The 23,361-nt window shown below is 38.7% G+C and overlaps 1 protein-coding gene across 1 annotated transcript in view; it reads right to left on the bottom strand.

Moving 5' to 3' along the window:
* Nucleotides 1–23,361, bottom strand: part of CTNNA1 (catenin alpha 1) — an 82,341-nt gene that overhangs the window by 19,552 nt on the left and 39,428 nt on the right. The window contains exons 8-12 of the mRNA XM_060786380.2: nt 17,838–17,918; nt 15,847–15,999; nt 10,374–10,466; nt 8,420–8,576; nt 80–280 (exon numbers count right to left, since the gene is read on the bottom strand). Of these exons, the coding sequence (XP_060642363.1) occupies nt 80–280; nt 8,420–8,576; nt 10,374–10,466; nt 15,847–15,999; nt 17,838–17,918 (685 nt within the window). The remainder of the gene's footprint in view (nt 1–79; nt 281–8,419; nt 8,577–10,373; nt 10,467–15,846; nt 16,000–17,837; nt 17,919–23,361) is intronic.

Genomic DNA, 23,361 nt, shown 5'->3' on the forward strand with positions numbered 1-23,361 from the left:
ATCTGGATTGCCCCTGTGCAAAGTAGTATTAAGTCTGTTAAGTATCCCAATAAAACCATTATGATGTAGTTTATCTTACCTGTGTTTGACAGCAGCTTTGTTGCTTCCAAAACCTTTTCTGTATATACTCCAGGTTCATAATTATCCATTTCCGAAGTGACAACATGAATTACTCTTGCCGCACGACCACGAATTGCACCAGCAGTGCGATCTAAACCATCAACATCCTTCTCTTGGAGAGCAATGACACATTTGTTTACATCTTCTAGAATGTGATTCTCTGTTGGCAAAAACCCCCAAAATTAAGAAAGTAAGATTTTGCCAGGTTCTGTGTAAATGAATACAAATATGTTATTAATTTATTGAATGAAAGTCCTACTAATAGGTAAGAACCAGCATGGGGTAGTGGTTTGAGAGTTGAACTATGATTTTGGAGATCATAGTTCAAATCCTCGGTCAGTCATTGAAACCCACTGGATGACTTTGGGACTGTTGTACTGTCTCAGCCTCAGAGGAAGATAAAGGCAAAGTCCTTCTGAATAGGAGCCCCCGGTGGCGCAGTGGGTTAAAGCACTGAGCTGCTGAGTTTGTTGATCAAAAGGTCGCAGATTTGATTCCGGGGAGTGGCGTGAGCTTCCGCTGTCAGCCCTAGCTTCTGCCAACCCAGCAGTTCGAAAACATGCAAATGTGAGTAGATCAATAGGTACCGCTCTAGCGGGAAGGTAACGGCGCTTCATGCAGTCATGCCGGCCCCATGACCCTGGAGGTGTCTACGGACAACGCTGGCTCTTCGGCTTAGAAATGGAGATGAGCACCACACCCCAGAGTCAGACATGACTGGACTTAATGTCAGGGGACTACCTTTACCTTTACCTTCTGAATAAGAAAACAGGAGGATGAAGGTACACTACTACTGTTTTTATACTACTAAAATAAAATCAGTTATGGTTATGAAGAAATACGGTATGGCACTATCGCCAAGTAAAAACAAAACATAGCAGTGAAGTGTTTCTATTAAGAAAGAACTTTTTAAAATCTAAAATGATTGAAAACAGTAGTAACAATTCCATAATTGTAAATTAATTTTATTTACGATATGGATAAGGTATAAGATGTACACCAGTCAGTGTTCTAAAACTCTCTACAGACTAATCTGGCAGCAAATCAAGAACACCAGGGAAATTAAAGGTACTTACAAATATCCTTAAGAACAATTTAATTGTTACAGAATCCTTACTGATTCTCATATTCATTCAAGAATCTGAAGAATATTTATGGTCCCAGAAAGATGAAGAGGCTGAAGCTTCTACTGGCAATATTTTGTTCATGCTACTCAGGCATCTCTGACAATTTCACGCTTTATGACACTCAGTTTTCCAGATACTTAGGTCTGGCATTTAAGGTACTAAGTATTGCCATTGAAGCATTATGCTGCTTTATGGGAAAGTGAGACTTGCCACTGCAAGAAATATTCTCTTCATGTTATCATTCATCCGTTCCAGGTTCCCAACATATGTTCTTATTCTTGACACTACCCAAGACATTTTGAAACAATCTAATGAAAATCAGAAATATGTAAAATGGCATAGCAAGACTACAACAAAACAAGCTTCTTGTTTCAAGCTATCTCATCTTCTAAAATGCCATCATGGTGTAGTATTAGCAATATATGTTACTGGAGTTACTCAAAAGGATTAATTACTCTTCTAATATGGGAAAGCAAAAAGCAACTAGCAATATGGAAGAGTCGATAAGGCGGAAGGCAATAAGAAAACAGGAAGACCACATAATAGATACATAGATTCAGTTAAAGAAGCCTCAGTCTTGAGTTTGCAAAACCAGCAGGGTGATTGAGGATAGAGTGACTTAAGCCACATCTAAACAGTGTAGACTCATGTAATGCAGTTTAACTACATTATAATACAATTTTAAACTGCATTATATGCCAGTGTAGATGGGGTCTTAGTGATTTCAATTTCACCTCTTATCTAGATGTAGATGATACTCAACTTCATTAATTCTTTCCACCTAAAGCCAAAAAAGCTGTTTTGACCCTGCACCAATGTCTGTCATTAGTAATGGACTGGATTAAGTCAAACGATTTTAAACTTAATCCAGTCAAGACAGAGGTACTCCTGGTCAGGTAGAAGGCAGGGCAGGGAATAGAGATCCAATCTGTGCTGGATTGGGTGTACTCCCCCTGAAGATACATATCCACAGTTTGGGTGTCTCCTGGACTCAGCACTGAACCTGGAAGCTCTGTGGCCAGGAGTGTGTTTACACATTTAAAACTTGTGTGCCAACTGCGCCTGTTCCTTGAGATGGCAGATCTGGCAATGGTGGTACATGCCATAGTTACAATCCACTTGGATTATGTGGGGCTGCTTTTGAAAAGTGTTTGGAAACTTCAGTTGGTCCAAAGAGCTGCAGTCAAACTGCTAACAGGGATTGCCTACAGGGAGTGTACAACTACCCTGTTGCAATAGCTGCACTGGCTGCTAGTTTGGTTCAGAGCACAATTCAAAGTGCTGGTTATGACCTTTAAATCCCTATACGGCTCAGGTCCAGGCTATTTGGCTGATTGCATCTCCTTGTACAAACCTGGCCAGGCCCCGAGATCTTCAGGAGAGGTCCTTCTCTTGGCTCCACCTTCACTACAAGGTCCATTGTCACTGTGATTGTAATTTTATATTGCTAATGTATTTATATGTTTTTAAAATTATGTAATTATGATGTTGTTGCTTGTTGTTTGTGTTCTTGGTTTTACTTTGTTGTAATTTGTTGTTTGGGCTTGGCCTCATGTAAGCCGCCCCAAGTCCCCGTTGGGGGAGATGGTGGCGGGGTATAAATAAAGTTAATTAATTAATTAATTAATGGGAACGAGAGTGTGGGCCTTCTCGGTCTATTTCAATGTTTGTATATTTTTAGGTTTTAAATTGTATTGTATTGGTTTTACTATAAGCTGCTTTGAGTATCTTTTTAAGAAAAAAGCAGGGTACAAATAATAGTATTAAATAAATTGTAATTTATATCATAATCATAATCATTATTCATGGGGTTACTTTAGGTTGAAGTTGATTTGATGAAAGTTAATAAGAAAGAAGGGGAATCCACTACCCTCTGAAACCGTTTAATCCACTGCCAAACAGATCTCACAGTGAAGTTCTTCCTTCCTCTTCCTAATGTTTAAATCTAATTTCTTTTCTTGTCATTTGAGTGCACTGGTTCACATTAAAAAAAAAATCTCACACCATATTTTACATGCCACCCTTTTTGATATGTAAAGATGAGTATGTTATCATTTCTCAATCCTCTTTTTTCCAAGTTCAACCTGATACTTAGCATGCTTGTTGCTACGAGCAAGTAACAGAAATGCATACAATAATGCTACTTATTGCAGTGATTACAACACATGCTTTTTTCCTACATGAAAAATAGCCAGAAGGAAATGTAGAAAAACTAGTGTGAAGTTGCCTTAAACAGCTGCCACTCTTTATTAGATCTGTTAATGCAAGGGTGTAATTAGTTCAGATCCTCTTGGCTATCCCTTAAAAACTACTTCACTTAGCCTGAAAAATGTTCAGCTTAGGGTGCTCAGGGCATTCATAATAACGTACAGGGTTTCCCATATCTTGTCATGTATCATTAACTTGGATCAAACTGAAGTCAATGTTGTTCAACTTCTACACAGCAGAGAAAAGTCTGAATTAAGTGCAGCTTTAAAATCTTCATGAACTATTATGTTTGACCTCATATGGAATGACTACAAGGCTAGGTGAACTTCAGAACAACACAGAAATGGGGAAAGAGATAAATCCAAAGGACAGGATTGCAAATCAGCTCCCTTCCTGGCTGCTGTTGAGAGCTCCCATCAGGCAATGTGTTCCATCTAGTTTATGGTACCTCATTTCAACTCTGTCTCATCCTCAGGAATAAGGTCCCAGCCTGCTATACATTTGTGATGGGCAGTGAAGAAGAGTAGTCTTAAGGAATGCTTAACCCTTCTAAAAGTATGCTCTGGTTTCTCTTCAGATGGTATAACTCCCCTAACAGCATTCCTTCTCCATTTTGCCAAAGCCTGTGTAACTATAGAGGGAAGGAACCAATTTATACTCATGTGCATGCCCCATTGGTGGCATACAAGTCAAAAGGCCTCTAAGGTTTTTTTTTCAACTGGAAAAAACTGGTCCTCAAAGTCTTCAAACCAGTTCAAAAGTGCTGCAAACTGTCACTTTGTTTCAATTTTTGTCTTTTTTTTAGTTGGCTTCTATCCCCCGCCCTCCCAATCGAATTTTGTAGACATAGGGAGAAAAACTGATGTGTTTTAGAGTATTTCTGAGCCATTTGGGACTTATGTGGAAAACAGCACTCAAAGGCTGCATTGTTGGGATCCCAAGGACTACACATGGCCCATGGGCTGTACTTTGCCCACCCTTGTTTTACTGTACCTCATTAACAAAAGCTTGATGGCCATCTCTCCAGTTATGTGCTCCTACATGCCCTCCCTTTCAACTATGTGATTCTATGAAACCACGAAGGAAAGCAAGTTTTCTTTCCCTTTACAACTTAATTTCTCACTCGAGTGACATACAGGGAGCATACAACTCCCTTGTTACGTCAGTTCCGTTGGCTGCCAGTCTATTACCAAGCACAATTCAAAGTGTTGACTTTAGCCTATAAAGCTTTAAATGGTTCCAGCCCAGCTTACCTATCCAAACATATCTCCTTCTGTGAACCATCTCAGAGATTAAGATCTTCTGGGGAGGCCCTGCTCTTGGTCCCACCTCCTTTGCAGGTGTGGTTGGTGAGGATGAGAGACAGGGCTTTCTCAGTGGTGGCCCCGCGGTTGTGGAATTCCCTCCCCAGTTATATCAGATCAGCCCCCTCCCTTCTGACCTTCAGGAAAAAACTGAAGATGTGGATGTGGGACAAAGCTTTTTGATAAATATCAGTGCAGTAAGTGAAAGTAGAAAGGTGCAATAACTGGAAAGGCATTGGATTATGATACCGGATCATGTGATTTTAATAATTTTAATGTTGAAATGTTTTTGCAGTTGTTTTAATGTATAAGTTTTATTTGCTGGATATGCATGGTATCAAATTGTGCCTTTGTGTGTGCCACTCTGAGTCCCTTTCATGGTAAGAAAGGTGGGACATAAATATGGCAAATAAATAAATAAAATTTTTAGATTGCCTTTTGTCTTGTTTCTAGAAATGCTTCCAAAAGTCCAGGTTTTCAAAATGCAGCCCATAATATTTTAGTTGAGAAATGACTGCTAGAATCTTGCACTGGTAGTGGACACTAGTAGTTGATAGGTGAAAAGCTTCCAGTCTTTCACATAGAGGCAGATGCTTCAATCAAGAGACCTAGCAATACCTCCTTGAAAATTAAATTAACCCTACATTAAAAGAACTCTCCATATTGTGGAAGAACTCTCCATATTGTGGAAGAACTCTCCATATTGTGGAAGTATAGTGGAAGGTAAAAGGAAGAGGGGTCGACCAAGGGCAAGATGGACGGATGGCATCCTTGAAGTGACTGGACTGACCTTGAAGGAGCTGGGGATGGTGACGGCCTACAGGGAGCTCTGGCGTGGGCTGGTCCATGAGGTCACGAAGAGTCGGAGACGACTGAACGAATGAACAACAACAAGTAGCTTTATGATAGTTCTATCTGCCATGAGTGGATGAAGTGTAGAGAGATAAACAAAAATGAGTGAACTCCTGGCCTCCAGTCTACAGAGAAGCCTATGAGATCTAGGGGACAGATGTAAACTATTAAATTTTTTAGCAATACCAGCGATTTAAACTATGGCATAAGCTATGTCTTCTATTTATTTATTATTTATTTATTTCATTTACTTATACCCCGCCCTTCTCACCCCAGGGGGGACTCAGGGCGGCTTACAGAGGAGGCATGGTTAAATGCCTAACAATTGACAGTAATACAAATACAAAAAAGCAGTTCAACAATTAGAATTAAAAACATCAGCGCATAATAAAATATTAAGACAGTCTCATGCTCGGGTTCAGAGTCCATATATCCATTCCATTCCGTTGTCCTTGTCTGTCGTCAGATCCTTAATTTAACTGCCAGCGTGTCCAAAGGCTTGGTCCCAAACCCAGGTCTTTAGTTTTTTCCTGAATGCCAGGAGGGAGGTCGCCGATCTAATCTCCCCGGGGAGTGAGTTCCACAGGTGGGGGGCCACCACCGAGAAGGCCCTGCTCCTCGTCCCCGCCAACCTCACTTGTGAGAGTGGCGGGGTCGAGAGCAGGGCCTCCCCAGAAGATCTTAAGCTTCGAGGTGGGATGTAGAGGGAGATCCGTTCGGACAAATACACTGGGCCGGAGCCGTATAGGGTTTTATAGGTCAAAACCAGCACTTTGAATTGTGCTCGGAATTGGATCGGCAGCCAGTGGAGCTGGCGTAACAGGGGGGTGGTATGCTCCCTGTACGCTGCTCCGGTGAGCAATCTGGCTGCTTCTCGTTGGACTAGTTGCAGTTTCTGAGCAGTCTTCAAAGGCAACCCCACGTAGAGTGCGTTGCAGTAATCCAACCGGGATGTGACAAGAGCGTGGACCACCGTGGCCAGATCAGACTTCCCAAGGCACGGGCGCAGCTGGCGCAGAAGGATACCGTGATCGACGGTATCGAAGGCCGGCCACCGCTGAGACCTGGGGTTCCAGGCTCAGCGATGAGTCCAGGATCACTCCCAAGCTATGAACCTGCGTCTTCAGGGGGAGTGTAACCCCGTCTAACACAGGCTGTAACCCTATACCCTGTTCGGCCTTGCGACTGACCAGTAGGACCTCTGTCTTGTCTGGATTCAATTTCAATTTGTTAGCTCTCATCCAGTCCGATACAGCGGCTAAACACCGGTTCAAGGTCTGGACAGCCTCCTTGGTGACAGGTGGAAAGGAGTGACAGATTTGGACATCATCTGCATAGAGATAACATCTTAGTCAGAAACTCCGAATGATCTCTCCCAGCGGCTTCATGTAGATGTTAAATAACATCGGGGACAGAATTGAACCCTGTGGGACTCCACACAACAACGGTTGTGGAGCCGAACAGGTGTCACCCAATGACACCTTCTGGGTCCGTCCCTCAAGGAAGGATCGAAGCCACTGCAGAGCAGTGCCTCCGAGCCCCATGTCCATGAGGCGCCCCAGAAGGATACCGTGATCGACGGTATCGAAGGCCGCTGAGAGATCCAGCAGAACCAACAGGGACACACTCCCCCTGTCTAGTTCCCTGCGTAGATCATCTACCAAGGCGACCAAGGCTGTCTCAGTTCCATGTCCCGGCCTGAAGCCAGACTGTGCCGGGTCTAGATAATCAGTGTCTACCAGAAACCCCTGGAGTTGTGTTGCCACCACACGTTCCATGACTTTGCCCAAATAGGGGAGATTGGAAACTGGCCGATAGTTGTCGAATTGGGTGGGATCCAGTGATGGCTTCTTCAACAGCGGTTTTATAATAGCTTGTTTCAAGCTCGCTGGAAATTTTCCTTCCTGTAAGGAGGTATTAACCATCACCTTCACCCACCCTGCCAAACCCCCTCTGGCTTCCTTGATCAGCCAGGAAGGGCAGGGGTCTAGGATGCATGTGGTGGGTCGCACCTCTCCAAGAATCCTGTCCACATCCTCAAGCGGAACCAATTGAAACGAATTTATGAACCAATTGAACCAATTTATGAACCAATTTATGAACCAATTGAACCAATTTATGTCAGCAAATATATCTAACATTATAATTAGATTTGTTTGCTAACAATATACAGGAAATGCACTTGTATAAAACATGTATAAAACATTGTATATAATCAATATTCACAATACCAACCAACCACAATGATCAGCATCCTACTGTAGACAATTATAAATAGGAAAGGCCACCATGTTAGTTTGGAGTGCTATATATTTTATTATGTTTTCTAACTGCGTTTCTAATTTATTCACTTGAAGTTATGGTAAAATCAAATTTTTTTATCAGTATTTCATTATGGTTAGCCTCCCATGACTGCTGAAGGGGAATGTAATTAAAACAAAAGCAAAGTATCAGCTTGTATAAAGCAGGTGTCCATGCCGGATCAACTTTATATACTGTTATGAAGACAATGTGGGTAGATGCTATTCCCACAATGTTCTTGCGAGTCACTAGATAACATTCATAAGGCAACTTTGGGGAGAACTTACTACAGCTTTGATGGTAATAAAATTATCTGGATACATTATAAAGCAACATGAAACTAAAGGTTCTGTTACTTAACATGTAGAAGCCGTGATAGTGTATCTCTGACAAATTAAATGCAGCAACAAACAGAGCCATTCATAGAATCTTAGAAGACAACACCGGAATGTGAGGAAAAAATGAAGTTTGTTATGAAAGACGTTTTAGCAAAACTGATTCCATTACCTGATACCGCCAGGAAATCATCAATGGAAGTGATGTCATCCACAGCATCTGTCAGCACACGTACTTGCTTTTCCCACTGTTCTTTAAACATATCCATGTTTTCTTGAGCTAGCTTGCTTTGTGGCTTAGCAGCCAAAGCCAATGCTGCATTAATTACCTGTAACACAATGCAAAATTCATACCCTATTTGTGAATATACCAATTTTCAAATATTGGGCACTTTAGATGATAAAGCATGCATTCTATTGGACTAAGTAGCTACTTCATTAGTAACACCTTTACGAGGTAGAGCATTATGGTGCTTAGGTAGAGTTTAATTTGGTTAAAGCTCAATAAAGTTAGCTTATGGCAAGTTTAAAATTGCCATGGTAGAGGAAAATTATGCTTTATTACATTTATAGCCCATCTGTTACCCAATGGTGTGCAAGTTGGCCAAAAGGGAGGAAAGTAATTATAAAAGAAAATTTAAAAGCCCTAAAGAAAGAAGGATGGAACAAATAAAACCAATTAAAATAACTGGTTACAATCAATAGCAACAGATCAGCGTGAATGACACAGGACAAGCTTAGTTTGGCCTCTCCTGAAAGACTAATCACAACCACAGAGAAGGTCCTCTTCTCTTGAAGTCTGCCAAAAGTGCACTAGAGGTTGGCCAGGTATCTCCCAGGAATCTGAAAACTTAGTCATGCTCGTATTGAAATGAACATGTGAACAGCTAAAGTTCCTTAACATTTTCAAAGTCAGCCAGTACTGTGTACAACTTATTTTAATAATTCAAACAAGAGGAAATGAGGGAATATATGTCACAGATGTCAGAGGCAACATTTCTAAGAATGGGCATGATTGATGCTCTATATAAAAGTGACCCTGAACACTGCCAGAATCTAAACATCTTTTCATGAAAAACGGAGCAAGTCCAGGGCTATGTGTACACTCAATATCCACCAGAAGTATTTGTAGGACTTCTATGGTATGCTTCTGGCCCAAGGGTACCATACAATTGTCCTGGAGGATCAGAGACACCCAATATTGGAAATGTCTATGGACCTCTCTAGGCCCTCCAGTGCAACTCTTTGGTATATTTCTGGCCCAAGTATAGTAAAAAAAACCAAACGCTCATTATTATTCCTGGTTTCAGATATCGGCGTGTTTTGAAATCTAGAGTTGTACCGCAAACCCAAATAATCGACTGGAGTCTTCAAGAGGATAACAATCCCATCCAAAACAGATTGAAATTCAATTCCCTCTCCTGCCTTTCAAATGACCAGGAACTATATTGTCTTATTGAGTTCACTAACACTATCAGAAACCAACTGAGAATTTTAACAGCTTTTCTAGATTTTTGTGGAAAGAGAAGATAACAGAATATTATCAGCTTTATTGTTTAAACAGAACTTCAAACCCCCAGATGACCCTCCTGACACATACATGCTGGCTTTGCTGTCTAACAATACTTGGAAGGTCACACACTGACCACAACTGCGCTAAAGAATCAAGACAATTATATCCTATTATAACAATTATATTCTATTATAACATTATGACCTATATCAAGATGAATAAGGGCATTTACCACTGACAAAACTCTCCAGAGTTTTTTGAACTGCTAATACCTTTAAGCTTGTTATACTTTATTTTGTTAAAACAAAGTACATTTGCATGTGATTTTTACTTGGTCATATTGTGTTACTTTCTTATTAAGAAATGATTGACTAATGTGACATGGTACAGAAATCTGACAAGCCTAACTTCTTTACTCTCTTTAGAATTAATACAGATTAAGTGTTTCTCCACAACAAAATTACCACCATAAGTCATCTTGAAAACCTAATCTGACATCATTGGTCTCAACAGGCTAAATACTACTACGTGGATTAAAAGATGTTGTACAGTGATCTTTACATTTCACTTAGAAATTGAAACATAAAATGGATGTATGAAGCTTGTGATTTACCTGAGGACAAAGTGCTTCAAGCTGGCTTGCCGACATGTGTACTAATTTCACACCTTCTTCATTATTTGAGATAGAACAGGCCAAATTGGCAACCTAGATATAGAAATGAAAGGCATTTTAGAAACCTAAACTTCTTCGTGCAAACTTGCTTCTGGAATCAAAAGCAGCCTTCTTCAGTTGCTGTGTCCAATCGGTTTTCACAAGGAAATAATTACAGTTCGCACACTTTTTATAATTAGTGATAACAACTGCCAAGGCAATTAATTACAAAGGAAGAACACTTACGAGTTAGAGGCATGTTTAAAGCTTACATTTATGGTAACCAATGGCAACTTCTAATAGTCAAGAGCTCACTTATTTCCTTAAATACGTATTAGTTTGGACTAATATGCTAAGTAAAATAACTCTGAAGAAAAATGATTTGCCTCTGATAAAGAGAAAGTTACTCTTTTATTTAGCATCACCACAATACTAGTTGCATTATGAGCCTATGGAACTAACTAGTGAAAGCAGAATATACTTTTTAAACTGCATAGGTTACTGAAAGGTCATGGGCTGATGATATGATTTTATGTTGTTTTTATGTTGTTTTAATAAATTTTTATTGTTCTATGTTGTAATTCTATGTTTGACCAGGCTTGTTCCCATGTAAGCCGCTCCAATTCGGGAGATGGTGGCGGGATACAAAAATAAAGTTGCTATTGTTGTTGTTATGTTATTATATTAAAGGTGCATCCAGTGTTCTGGACAGAAGTTGAGCATCATGTTGAGCATGAATTTCCTCTACCCCCAAAAACATCATGTTGTGTATGAATTTCCTCTACTAATGTGCAAGCGGTTTATGTGCATTCAACTTTCCTACACAACAGAAAACACTGTTGCCAATTGGTGAAGACGACATTGCCAGCTGCCTCTTCTCTAGAGACAAGCCCTTCTATTTGCTTTCTGGGAGGATAATCAAAGGTCATACAAAACAATGTTATTTTTAAGTGAAAACAGTCTATATTTTGGAACTTGTTCTCTGAAGAAGGATTCTAAAACGGTTTATAGTTATTAGCTGACAGGTGAGTGACAGCTTGTTATTTAAAGACATTTGTGCAGAGAAATATGTAAAAGTAGTAGAAAAAAACTGGAACACTGTGTTCCCTCCTACCTTTTAGCAGCAGTCTCTCAAAGGAAGTCAAAATTCTGGTCAGTATATACTCTCTGTTTTCAGAAGCATAACATACTGAATGTTTTTTCCCAATGACAACCCAGTCAGCTAAGTTGCATATACATACATACTATGTATCAACTGAAAAATCTGTCATAAAGTATTATTAAGTGCCAACAGAAACAAGGCTATAGAACTAAAAATAATACTTTTTGAGAAGACAAAAAACCCAACCATAAGTTGACAGTAGTAAACCTAAGAGTACACTGAGTTCAGATATATAATCCAGGCATATGGTCTATTTTTCTTCATGTTATTTTTAGATGATAATGACAATAAATGGTTAAAGACCACAAACTGAATAAATATATTTCTTCACTGGTCTGTCAAACATACTTTGTCGATAACAGAGATGCCTATATGAAACAGGGTTTAGAGGATCTTTATTACATTACATAGGTTTTCCATTTGCACAGTTTCTAAGAAAAGTAGGAAAATATGCAAGAAAATTAGAACTAAAAATATTCCATCATTTCTTATATCTGACCTTCAGTGCACATGGCTCAACTGAAAAGCAAGTAGTGAATGGCCACTCCAACCTACACTGGCTTGTGAGAAGTCTTTTTTAAACCTACTTGTCATGTCTCTTTGCTCTCATTGAGGAAATGTTGGAATCATGAAAATTAAAACTTAAATGTGAGCATCACCAAAACAGAGAAATTAGGCTGAATTTGTATGTTTTATGAACCTGACACTTATCTGCGGTTTTCCAGAACGCATAATGCTTGTGTGAAAGTGATTTGTGCTACCAAGCCCAAATGGAAATGCTGACTAGTCGAGAAGCAGTTGACAAGGCAATGCTTCTCACTGGGCTGCTGAGCCAGTCCCCTCTCCGAAAATGGGAAACATTCTCAAAGGATCCTGTGTTACAGGTAGTAATGCACTTCCAAACGGAAATAATAAGTAAGATAGTGTAATAAATTTGAAATATTTGTTTTGGATTTGTAGTACCAGGTTCTTCAGAACTGCTGAGGTGGAGAGGCAGGCAAGTTTTATCCTGATCTGCCAGTGGTTGGAAACCTGTGTCCCTTCAGGTTTTTGGATTTCAGCTTCCAGAATTCCTGGTCATTGAACAAGTTGGCTAGGGCTTCTGGAAGTTGGAGGCCCAAACACCTGGACAGCCACAGGTTTACTATCTCTGGCCTAGTCTGCCAAAATCAAGTATCTGTGACCATGTGTATTAGCCCTTGGGTTTCTCAACACCTGACTAAGACAAGCTTCTCGACTGGATTCTGACCCCCCCCCCCCCACTGTATATTTGTAAACTATGTAATAGCAAGGACACCACACTTCTAGTGAGGAACAAAAAGCAATAGATGCAAAATGTGGCAAATATGAAGGAATAAGAGGTATATTTTTAAAACTGAAATTTTCCATTTTGGAGTTTTGACTGGGAGGTTTCAAGTGGCATGTTTTCTGAATCTGACAGATATGGCCTTAGATGATAACTTAAATTAATACAAAAGGAATGAGTACCTCAGACTTTGATAACAGTTCTTATAGGACAGACAGAACAAATTAATTTTTAACGCAGTTTCCCAAGAATGCACTTTTCGTCACGTTGGTAACTTATCTCCAAGAATCCGCCCATGACATCTTAAGTGGCACAAATGACCTCAGGCTGACTAGGGGTGCTGCCAGCATTTGGATGAACAAGTTTCTATTTACCCTCAAGTGACAATCCTGCCAAATATAATAGTAACAAATGCAAGCATACAATTCTCCCCTTACAACACTCTGCCACAATTTGAGCTAATGTGCTGGTGACAGAAATGTAAGGGCTGGTTAACCAAGAAGGCTGCCCATTCCAAATGTAGACCAAGTCTTTAAAATTTGCTTTGAAATTAACTACAAATGACACTGGAGTAAGAAATTAGGTTGATGTCTCAAGTGAAGCATTCTTGGCTCTGTAAAGAGTTTACTTGTGGAAAGCAAGTATAGATCTCAATTATTGGACCAAACAAGTAATGATCTATGTCCCTTTTTGATTGAAATTTCTGTCTTCAGTGATTCCCAATTCTTGCTGAAGTATGCAAGAAGAGCACACAACTATCTCCAACTCATTGCATTAATATTTTCAATATGTAATCCTATGTAAAATGGTTCAGAAATCAAATCACTTACTTGCAATTGAAAAGAGACAGTTAATACCAAATCTATAAAAAATTTATAGTTATAACCTGTAGTTAATCGAAAACATCTAAATAACACAAGGTAACAAAATTTGAAAGAAAAAAACCAAAACAAAATGTTGTTCCTGGTTTGAAAGTGTTATTTCCTGTTTAATTGTGTGGTACTTCCTTTGAAAGTAGTTGTTATACTCCAAAAGTTGTTTTTGTGGCTACCACAAACTTTGTTGAATTGCTTGGGACTCTGAGATTTTCATTGAAAAACTATAGCAAAATGTGCTGCATGTGTTCTATCCATGTTTTTATGATAGAACCAATTAGGAAATGAAATTTATAACCCAAGAACAAAAACTGAGTTAAATATTGTAAGCGAAAAAAATGCTATTATTTAGAATTCTCAGATTAGTTACAGGTTATAACTAATTACCTTGTAAATATCTTCAACATCCCTAAATATCTGAAACAAAAATAAATAATACAGGCAGTCCCCAAGTTACGAACAAGATAGGTTCTGTAGGTTTGTTCTTCAGTAGAATTCTTTATGCAAGTCAGAACAGGTACATTTTATAAACGTAACTCCAGCCAAAAGTATATATAGCTTTAGATAGCATAGGGAAGAGTTTACATTCCCGTGGTGTTTGTTTTGCTCTCTGTGCCCCTGTTCAGAAGATTTTACTTCACTTTCTGTCCCTATAATCATTGGATTTTGAAAAAATTGGCTTGTTGTGGAAACAAGGATTGGTGATAAAGCTTCAGTGGAGACACCTTTCCTCCATAACTCTTCCAGGAGTGATTTTCCCTTCCTAGGGGTAGATTTCTCTAACTTCCTATTGTCTCCTCCCTGTTCTTAACTATGAGTCATTTGCAAGTCAGATGTTTGTAACTCGGGACTGCCTGTATAAAAATGTGTGCTCACACAGAAGGCTACATTCCAAAAACCCATCTGAGCCTTAAATTGTTTTGAACAGATTGGCAGCCATATCTGATGTCAATCAAAATTTATAAAGGTATTTGTTAACAGTGTAATTCCCTAAAAGTTTTTCTCAGCAATTACACAATGCATTAAAGTGTGTGCTAATCTCAAGACTGCTTTATTTATGACAGAATTTTATACCCTTGACATCTCAATCACATATATTAATGGTCTGTAGTGAAAAGCATTGTGAAAGTTAATGCCGGATGATAGAGTTTTGTCTGCGTTGATTGATTGCTGATGGTTCGTTTATAAATGCAAGGCATCACTTGATTCCTCAGAGCGTGATAAATATGCATGTGATAAGCAATCTTTAGAGTGTGACAATTTTTTACCTTCAAAATTGCAGCTTCTGTCTGTAATAATTCTATATCAATATTTTTACACTTCTTTTAAGGAAGGACATGATATTAAATCTAGTAGATATCATCAAGTACAGAGAACAAAATGCAGGAATTAAATCAGTCAGATTCCATCTTCTACGTTTCATTCAATAACAAAAGCATTTCCCCCAAGCTATAAACAGATGGAAGCTATAATGTAATCATTGTGGATCCAGAAAACCCTAAATGTGGAACGTTCTATTTTCTAGTCCTAGCCAAATGGGTACATGTTTTTATCTTTAAAATGTATGTTGCCAGGATTTCCAACTTTTCCATACTTGCTCAAGAAGAAAAAAAATCCCAATTTCTATAAATATCAATTGGTAGGATGTGCAAATAGACAAGACACAATACTTGTTTTTCTTTCCTAAATCAAGGAAGGCTAGAAAACTATCAAGATGATGAAAAATATTAAACACTGAAGAACTGCACTTCTAAGTCTCTTAAGAGACAGCTGGCAAGAAACTGTGTTCCAGACAGTGGAGCAGACTGCCTAAGCAATATGCACTTCTAGATGAGGAAAACACTATAATCACTGCATAAAAATATATGTTGTTTGGAAGAGCCAATGGCGTGGCAAAATATGCAAAGTTTATTCATGTACACTAAACATTTACCACATAGCTTTCCCTGTCACCTGTGGCAAAATGGCTTCTTTGTTAGAACTCTTCTCTTTCTAGCAAATATTCAATCTGTTCAATATCAAAACCCTCTTTATGCAATGTATATCCACCTTGTCAAAAGGTAATACAATACTTAATTTCAAGCATATTACCTCAATCAGCTTGTTGGCATGTTCACGGAAAACCTGGGCATATTCTTTCACTTCTTTCTCGTTCCCATTCTTGGCAGCTTCAATCAAAACTAGAAGTGGTACATTTGTTTCCAGAAAGGAATCTGAAACATGGTCCATAACAGCTTTTCGGAGCTAAGAACAGAGATCAAATCCGTGTTAGCCTTTTATCAATGTGCAGTAGATGGTTATTTTCAATCTTTACAACAACTTACATGGCCAGTAATCCTTTTATTACATACAGAGCTTTTCACCCTCAATGCAAATTAGCACTACTGCTTAGAGTATATCTACAGCTATTTCTGTCAATTGACACTGTGCATGCTTCAAATTTCCCACTTCAAAATCACTGATATGAAATAATTGTTCCAAAGTAATTGGGAAGTCATACTTCCATGATATCTGGAAATTGTACTTGTTTATATATCCAAATGAGACTCTGGACCAAACACTACATTCTTCTGGTTACTTATCAATACTTAAAAACATATTGTGCTAACCACATAGCGCAATTCTACAGATTTTGCTGGCACACCTATCTGAACGTGTTATTGATTAACATTTCCTTGGTAATTAACAATGTCCCTTAAAGATAATGGATTTCGCAATTGCTTATTCCTTTGCTGCATCTATCAATCATCAGGGATGACCACTGGAGGGCTCTCAAGTAGCTGGATCCAACCTGCAAAGATGTTTTGCCTGACCCTCAAAAATCCTATTACACATATTTTTAAAGCAAGGTAAACAGAAAGCTTTACAAAATTTCACGCAAAAGGAAAACAATTTCGTTTTTGAAACAATGATGCAGATTCCATACCACTGGAGTCTGGCTGGCAAGTTCTAGTCACCTCAGAACCTTTCTGTACCATTACTGCTGCACAAGGCTGACTTAGATTGTGTCTCAGAAACAGACCTCTTGACCTTTTTAATAAGATCAGAATCTAATCGTATTTAATCTAGACTGATCTAAACTGACCTAGAGGCTGGTTTAATCTTTAAAATGACACAAAAGCAAATTTTATCTATGGATCTTGGACATACTGAATTTACAATATGACCAGGGGAGAGATATAAAATTGCCTTTGCCAATGGAGCTTTATATTCTATCTATGCTACAAAAACTTATACTTTTAGGCAGCAGCTTGATCAGGCTGACATTTGTCGGTGCTGAGGTAGATAAGGAAGGTGAGGAAGTTAAGCCCCTTAAACCTTCATCTGACCAGCCTTGAATACAACTGTATCTTAGGTCCCATCTACATTGCCCTAAAATGTGGTCTGAGAAATGGATTAGTCTTAATCCATTTAAACCAGGAGTAAATCTGATTTTCCAGGTTTAATCAAGTTTTTAAAACTATCTCAAAATATACCCTCAGGGACGGTCCGGACCTTTGGCGTTATGAGGTCTGTGGAGACAGACACTTGGGTTCACCATGTGTAATCCCAGCTCTCTGTCCCCACAGCCATCTCCTTTGCTTGGGTCCGAGAGGCCCGGGGGGGGGGGGGAGCAAGGTGGACACTGCCAGCCTCCCCTCCCTGTCCTCCATTCTGCCCTCAACTTACAGGTCTTGAGGCTTCTCTTCTCTTCCTGGTCCCTTGAATAGGAAATTCCCCCTTCCCTCTTCAAATTCCTCTGTTAGATGTGGAAGTAGCCAAAGCGGCTTTGGTGAAGATACTGCCAATGTGTATACTCTCTTTTTAGAAGTTTATTTTGTACAATTCTGAAAAATAACAATGGGTTCTACCCTTGGTGGTTGTTCATGCGCTGTGTGGGCCAACTTGTACTCTCAAGGCCAACTTGTTAAAGTTCTACCAGAACTCTCACATCTACTTTTCTATTGCAATGGACATAGTTACAGGGACTGCTGCAATCAAAAGATATCATAAGAAATAGATTGTTATTTACGCAGAAACATTTTACAAATAGCACACTGATCTGTTGCTATTGATTCATAAAATTATATTTCATATAATACCTGTCTACGCAAATCCCTTGTCTTTTTCGTCATTTTGTCTATTGCCAAGTTCAGAGCATCACTTCTTTCTTTGCGTCCAGCCTAAAAAAAAGAAGAAACAAAATTAGATTAATGTAATATAACCACATCAATGACTTTAACTCAAGCCTGCATACACTAGGATGTTTTCCATTTAAATGCCAGGTTCAAAATGTCAAATGTCTATAAATTCTGTATTCTTGCACAACCAAGAAGTCCTCATGTGGGAATGATGTCAATCTTATTTTAACCTTGTCGCACACACCTGGTATTTTTATGGTACATTGTGCCAAGCTTCATGTTGTGTGCATTCACACTGAGCAAGAAGTGAACTTCAGTACTTGCCTAGTCTGGGAATGTACACATAGACTGAGGATATCTACATCCAGGTTTGAGCACCACTGGGTTAAGTACCTTGCTCTCCTTTACCAGTGAGCTCTGGAGGATTTGTCTGGGATCAGTCCTCCTTTCAGGTCCTTCCAATGCAGATTAAGCTCTCACATTTTGCCATTTTACTCAGTAAAGGTTTTTTTTTTTTTTTTAATGAATTAAGGTACGATACCATTTTTATTGTTAACTACCCTGAGACCTTAGACTGGAAGAAAATCAGAATAAAAATAAATAAAATAAATACTTACGACTGATCCATGGCTACGCTGACCTTGGTTTTTTACAGTTGAGTTTATTTGGCTAAAATTTCTAGACTTATGCATGGGTATATACAGTAACTTAATAATGAAAATCCCCTGAGAGACACTAGCCCTGCCTGGATGTTGTGGGTTTCTGGTATATATCCCAGCTGAAATAAAGGGGGATCAAATGTAGTTATACACAACTGAGTAACACAAGCTATTTATTCTAAAGCAAAAGACTTCAAATTAATTAAAAGTGGGAAAAGATTATGTCTTTTACAAATGACAAGAATGAAGCAGCAAAATTTAAGTAGATTTAGAGAATCAGGTGTAGATATGAACAGTATTTGCTTCTTTGGGACAGCTTTCCAAATTTAGGACTGTAGTCTTAATTCTTGTAATCCCTTAATTGCAACATTTCCATTCTCTTGCACCAATTAAGATGTAATTGGAGATGTCTAACAATATTACAAATATCACTTATTAGAATATTTGTCACTGCTTTGAAAACCGCCTTCATACAACTTAGCAGGTGATTTAGTCACCAACAGATTCTTTCCCTTCCGCCTTTTAAGGAAGAGCCTGAAACCTAGATTCAATGCCAACTCAGTATCAGCAGCCCATTAAAATAGCAGCAAAAGTGATGTCAGCAGCACCACCCTTCATGTCAGGACATGTATAGTTAATCTTCACAATGATAATGCAAAACATTAGTAGTACAATGAGTTGCCAAGGAAAAAGGACTGTGCCGAAGCTCTCAGTTCCAGATCAATAGAGGTGGGTTCTGCAATGCAACAGAATAATAAGACTGCTTATGTTGTTATCTTGGCATGAGAGGAGGTGATGTAGCGTCACTACATAAAAGCCCTGTGCCAGCCACATGTGGGTGTGAAATGCATGGGAAATAGATGGAATGGCAGCACTCAGGAAGCATCCTAGGTACTGGTAGCATGCCAAGGTGGCAATGTTGTACTGAAAAGACATCTGTTGAATAAGTAACAAAACAAGCAGAATATACGAATGCACAGAAATAAGGACTAGGGGGAATATGCTTTAATAGTAAGTGTGCAAGTGTGCCTGCTTTCATTGTTTATTGTATCTGACTGTAACATGAACATGTAGCAAACTGTTTTACTATACCATTCGGTAAAACACTCTTGATAAAACGTCTGCCTTTGGGAATTTGAACACTCTACCTATACCTCAAAGCCTTGCCTTAATGGCTATTTTACCCCTCCACTGTATTTGAGAGCGTTCAAGGGATGAAGAGTACTAGGGCTCTACTCTCATCCAGAAATAGGATGTATGTGCACATAGGCATTAGCAAACAGACTCATGGCCCTGCTTGATTTACAACATTTCTGACTTGTCCACTATAAAACAATTTGTGAGATTACAATATTGGCAAAAAATTGAAGATGTTACAGTAGAATCATAGATACTGCTGATTAAATGGTGTGTTGCACCAATATGCTTTATGGATTTGTATAGATCGTGAAATAAAATATGTATATCCCTATCCCAACTGAAACACAGAAATGATTGAGCCTACAGAGATATAAAATGGGCTCCTATTTCCATATTTATTTGACCCTTTTCTTTATGCAGGATCTAGGGCTAAATGTATAAAGGGTTGCTAAAATATGAAATAAAGAGGGATCAAGTAAAATACTGTACTATCATATGGGCTCAAAATCCCCAGTTCAAAATATTGCCACACAAATTCAAATGAAACAATGGAAGGTATGGATGAAAGAGATAACACTGCTTTGAGTAGTGATTTCTAAGACTTCTTTGTTGTCAAATAAGGGCAGTTCTACCAAATATTGGAAATACAAGGACAATTTTGGGGCATTTAATCTCATGTAGTGAGAAAGGCCCAGAAATGTTGAAATACCTTGTCAAGGTTAAATGTAAAACGTTGGGAATACAGGATACTCGTTCAAAAAGAAAAATTAGAGGAGAATGTTACAATATATGACAACTGCTGTAAGAATGGTATATTCTCAGAAGTGGGAGGAAAAAAGCTTTACCAATGCAAGAATACCCAGATGAAAATCTGTGAAACAGAAATGAACAAATTGACTATTTATTTATTTATTTATTTATCGTGTCATCAGCAACCATACCATTGTATTATTGAGGCACAATTGAAGGATAAATCTTTGACTAAGTTCAAGAAAGACTGTGACCTGCTGGCTAGCTTTTTACAACAATGCTAATTGAGGCATTTATCGACTTAGGGATTCATGAATGAGTAGAGTGTCATTTTAAGTAAAAGTATAATTAACATTATTGTTTAAAGGGAGCAGACTATTAAGGGATAACAACCATCAGGCAGAGAGTAGGTAATTTGCAGGGTTTTTTAAATAGTTGCTTAATTGTAAAGTATGTTGTTTTGTATATAGTGAGATTTTCCCCCCAGACAATATAGACCTAAGCCATACAGGGCTTTAAAGGCCATAATGAACACTTTGAATTTTGTCCCGAAACAAACAGATAACCAATGAAGCCATTACAATGGGGATGGGGCATAATATATTTCCTGTAACCAGCCGTAGTCAACAGCTAAGCTACAAAACTTTTGACCTGTTAATATTTTTGAACAGTTTCTAGAGGCAGTCCCACACAGAATATGGTACAGTAATCCAACGGGGATGTAAGATATGTATAACCATAACCATATCATTTGCTTCAAGGCTTTGTATACAACCACTCAACTAGAAACACACATTTATGGCTGTATTAAAATGCTCCTCCACAAAGGAACTATTTCACTAGATTAAGACATTTTAGAGGAGGTAACAACTCAATTCCTCAAAAAATAGAAACAGCTTTGAGCAAGAACAAAGAACAAGTTCCTACATTCCTCTACAGCAGTAGGTCTCAACCTGTGGGTTCCCATATGTTTCGGCCTTCAGCTCCCAGAAATCCTAACAGCTGGTAAACTTGCTGGGATTTCTGGGAGTTGTAGGCCAGAACACCTGGGGACCCACAGGTTGAGAACCACTGCTCTACAGGAAGGAAGCGTATCTACTTCCTTACCTGTTACCCATCAGTACAGAATAATAGAAGTACACTCATTTAGCCAATACTTGTTTTGGGAAAGAATCTAGCCTATAAGCAATATTAGAATTGAATAAAGGCCTATTATCTATCCTAAACACATAAACTCTTTACATGCATGTCAACATGAGCATACTACTCCTCTAAACCTAAGTGAATATATAGTTTGATGAGTGCAGTAGCAGATGTACAATGCAGAAGTAGAGTAGCCATTTTCTTTATTCATTTGTTATCTTAAATGGATACACAGGATCTGCTCATATGATATACCAGACACACAAAAACACACACAACCATGTTTATCCCAGTCTTGTATATAAAAAGTTTTTTTTAATGTCTGGTGTCTTTTGTCTACTAGTCTAATGGCCACTGGCAGCAGAATAATGACTCCAGTAGCAGGCCACAACAACTCTATGAGGAGCACCGTCTGCTTGTATGTATCCTAGTTTTAGAGGGACAAAGCCTCCATCAACTCATTCATCTGCATATAATTCTTTATCAGGCAAGTATTTAAACTTGGGAGTCGAATAAGGTCCCTCATCTGAAACCTTGAATATGTCAGGGAAGAAATGCACAGTACAGTACAACCTCTACATACGCATGTCCCAACTTAAGAGTGTTTTGAGTTAAGGGTTATCATTCGGCCTGGGCTTTGCTTTGACATAAAGGTAGCATTTTGAGTTAAGAGCTAGTGCCAGAGGGAGCACTTTTTTGTGTCAAGAGTGACTTGAGAAACTGCAAGTCGCTTCTGGTGTGAGAGAATTGGCAGTCTGCAAGGATGTTGCCGAGGGGACACTCAGATGTTTTACCATACTATGGGAGGCTTCTCTCATGTCCCCACATGGGAAGCTGGAGCTGACAGACGGGATTCGAACCACTGACCTTTGAGTCAGCTGTCCTATCGGCACAATCATTGCACCACTGGGGGCGCAAGTGTGAGAGTACAGGGCATTAGGGCTTCAAGAGAGTAGTCTCTGTGCCTTGTGCTCTCGTCAGCTTTGGGAGATTGCTGTTTGCTTTGCTCTTGTTCGCTTTGAGGAACTTTGGGTTAACTGATTTTGTGTGGTTTTTATTCCTGGTATGTTTGGCTTGATGAAGAGAGGGAGGGAGGCTCCCTCTCTACACCACCCTAACGATTTAACAAGACTTGAACATTCATGGATTTTGGTAACCTAGAACCACATTCCTATGGATACCAAAGACGCACTGTATTATGTGAAAGGAAATAAACAATTGCTCTAGAACATTGTAATCATGACAACTGGTCTTAGAAACCTTTTAGAAGAGGTACCATCATCTCATAGTTGTACTTGGATTGTAGTTTTAATTGAAAATGTAATTGAAGGAGATGACCTATGTTCATTAATATTCAACTGATTTCACTGGTGTTAATTACACCACAGACCTCAAAATATTTAAATAATATTAACTTATATTTTCCGAACATATATACTTTAACCAAAAATTGTTTCTGAATCCTGCTACAGCCCATTTTTATTTTAAACACTTTAGGATATCAAACTGAATTGGCAAAGGGCCAAAACAAGTGCCAGGAATGGCAAGGAAGGAAATGATTTCTACTACTCCATGCATCACTAAGAAATCTGACTTTGAATGAATCTACCAGTATTTGAACTGCAAGTACTCCAACAGCGAACATTATTTGCTTTATAGCTTAAATATGAATTCTTCTGATTTACTCCTTTTGTCTCTTTTATTAATATTTTCACAATGGAAGAATATGTATAACAAAGCCTTTTGAGTCATTTTTACGCCAGTTTTAAAAAATAGAAAGTAAAATATTTCTA

Source organism: Anolis sagrei, chromosome 1, assembly GCF_037176765.1.
Source record: "Anolis sagrei isolate rAnoSag1 chromosome 1, rAnoSag1.mat, whole genome shotgun sequence".
Lineage (NCBI taxonomy): Eukaryota > Metazoa > Chordata > Lepidosauria > Squamata > Dactyloidae > Anolis > Anolis sagrei.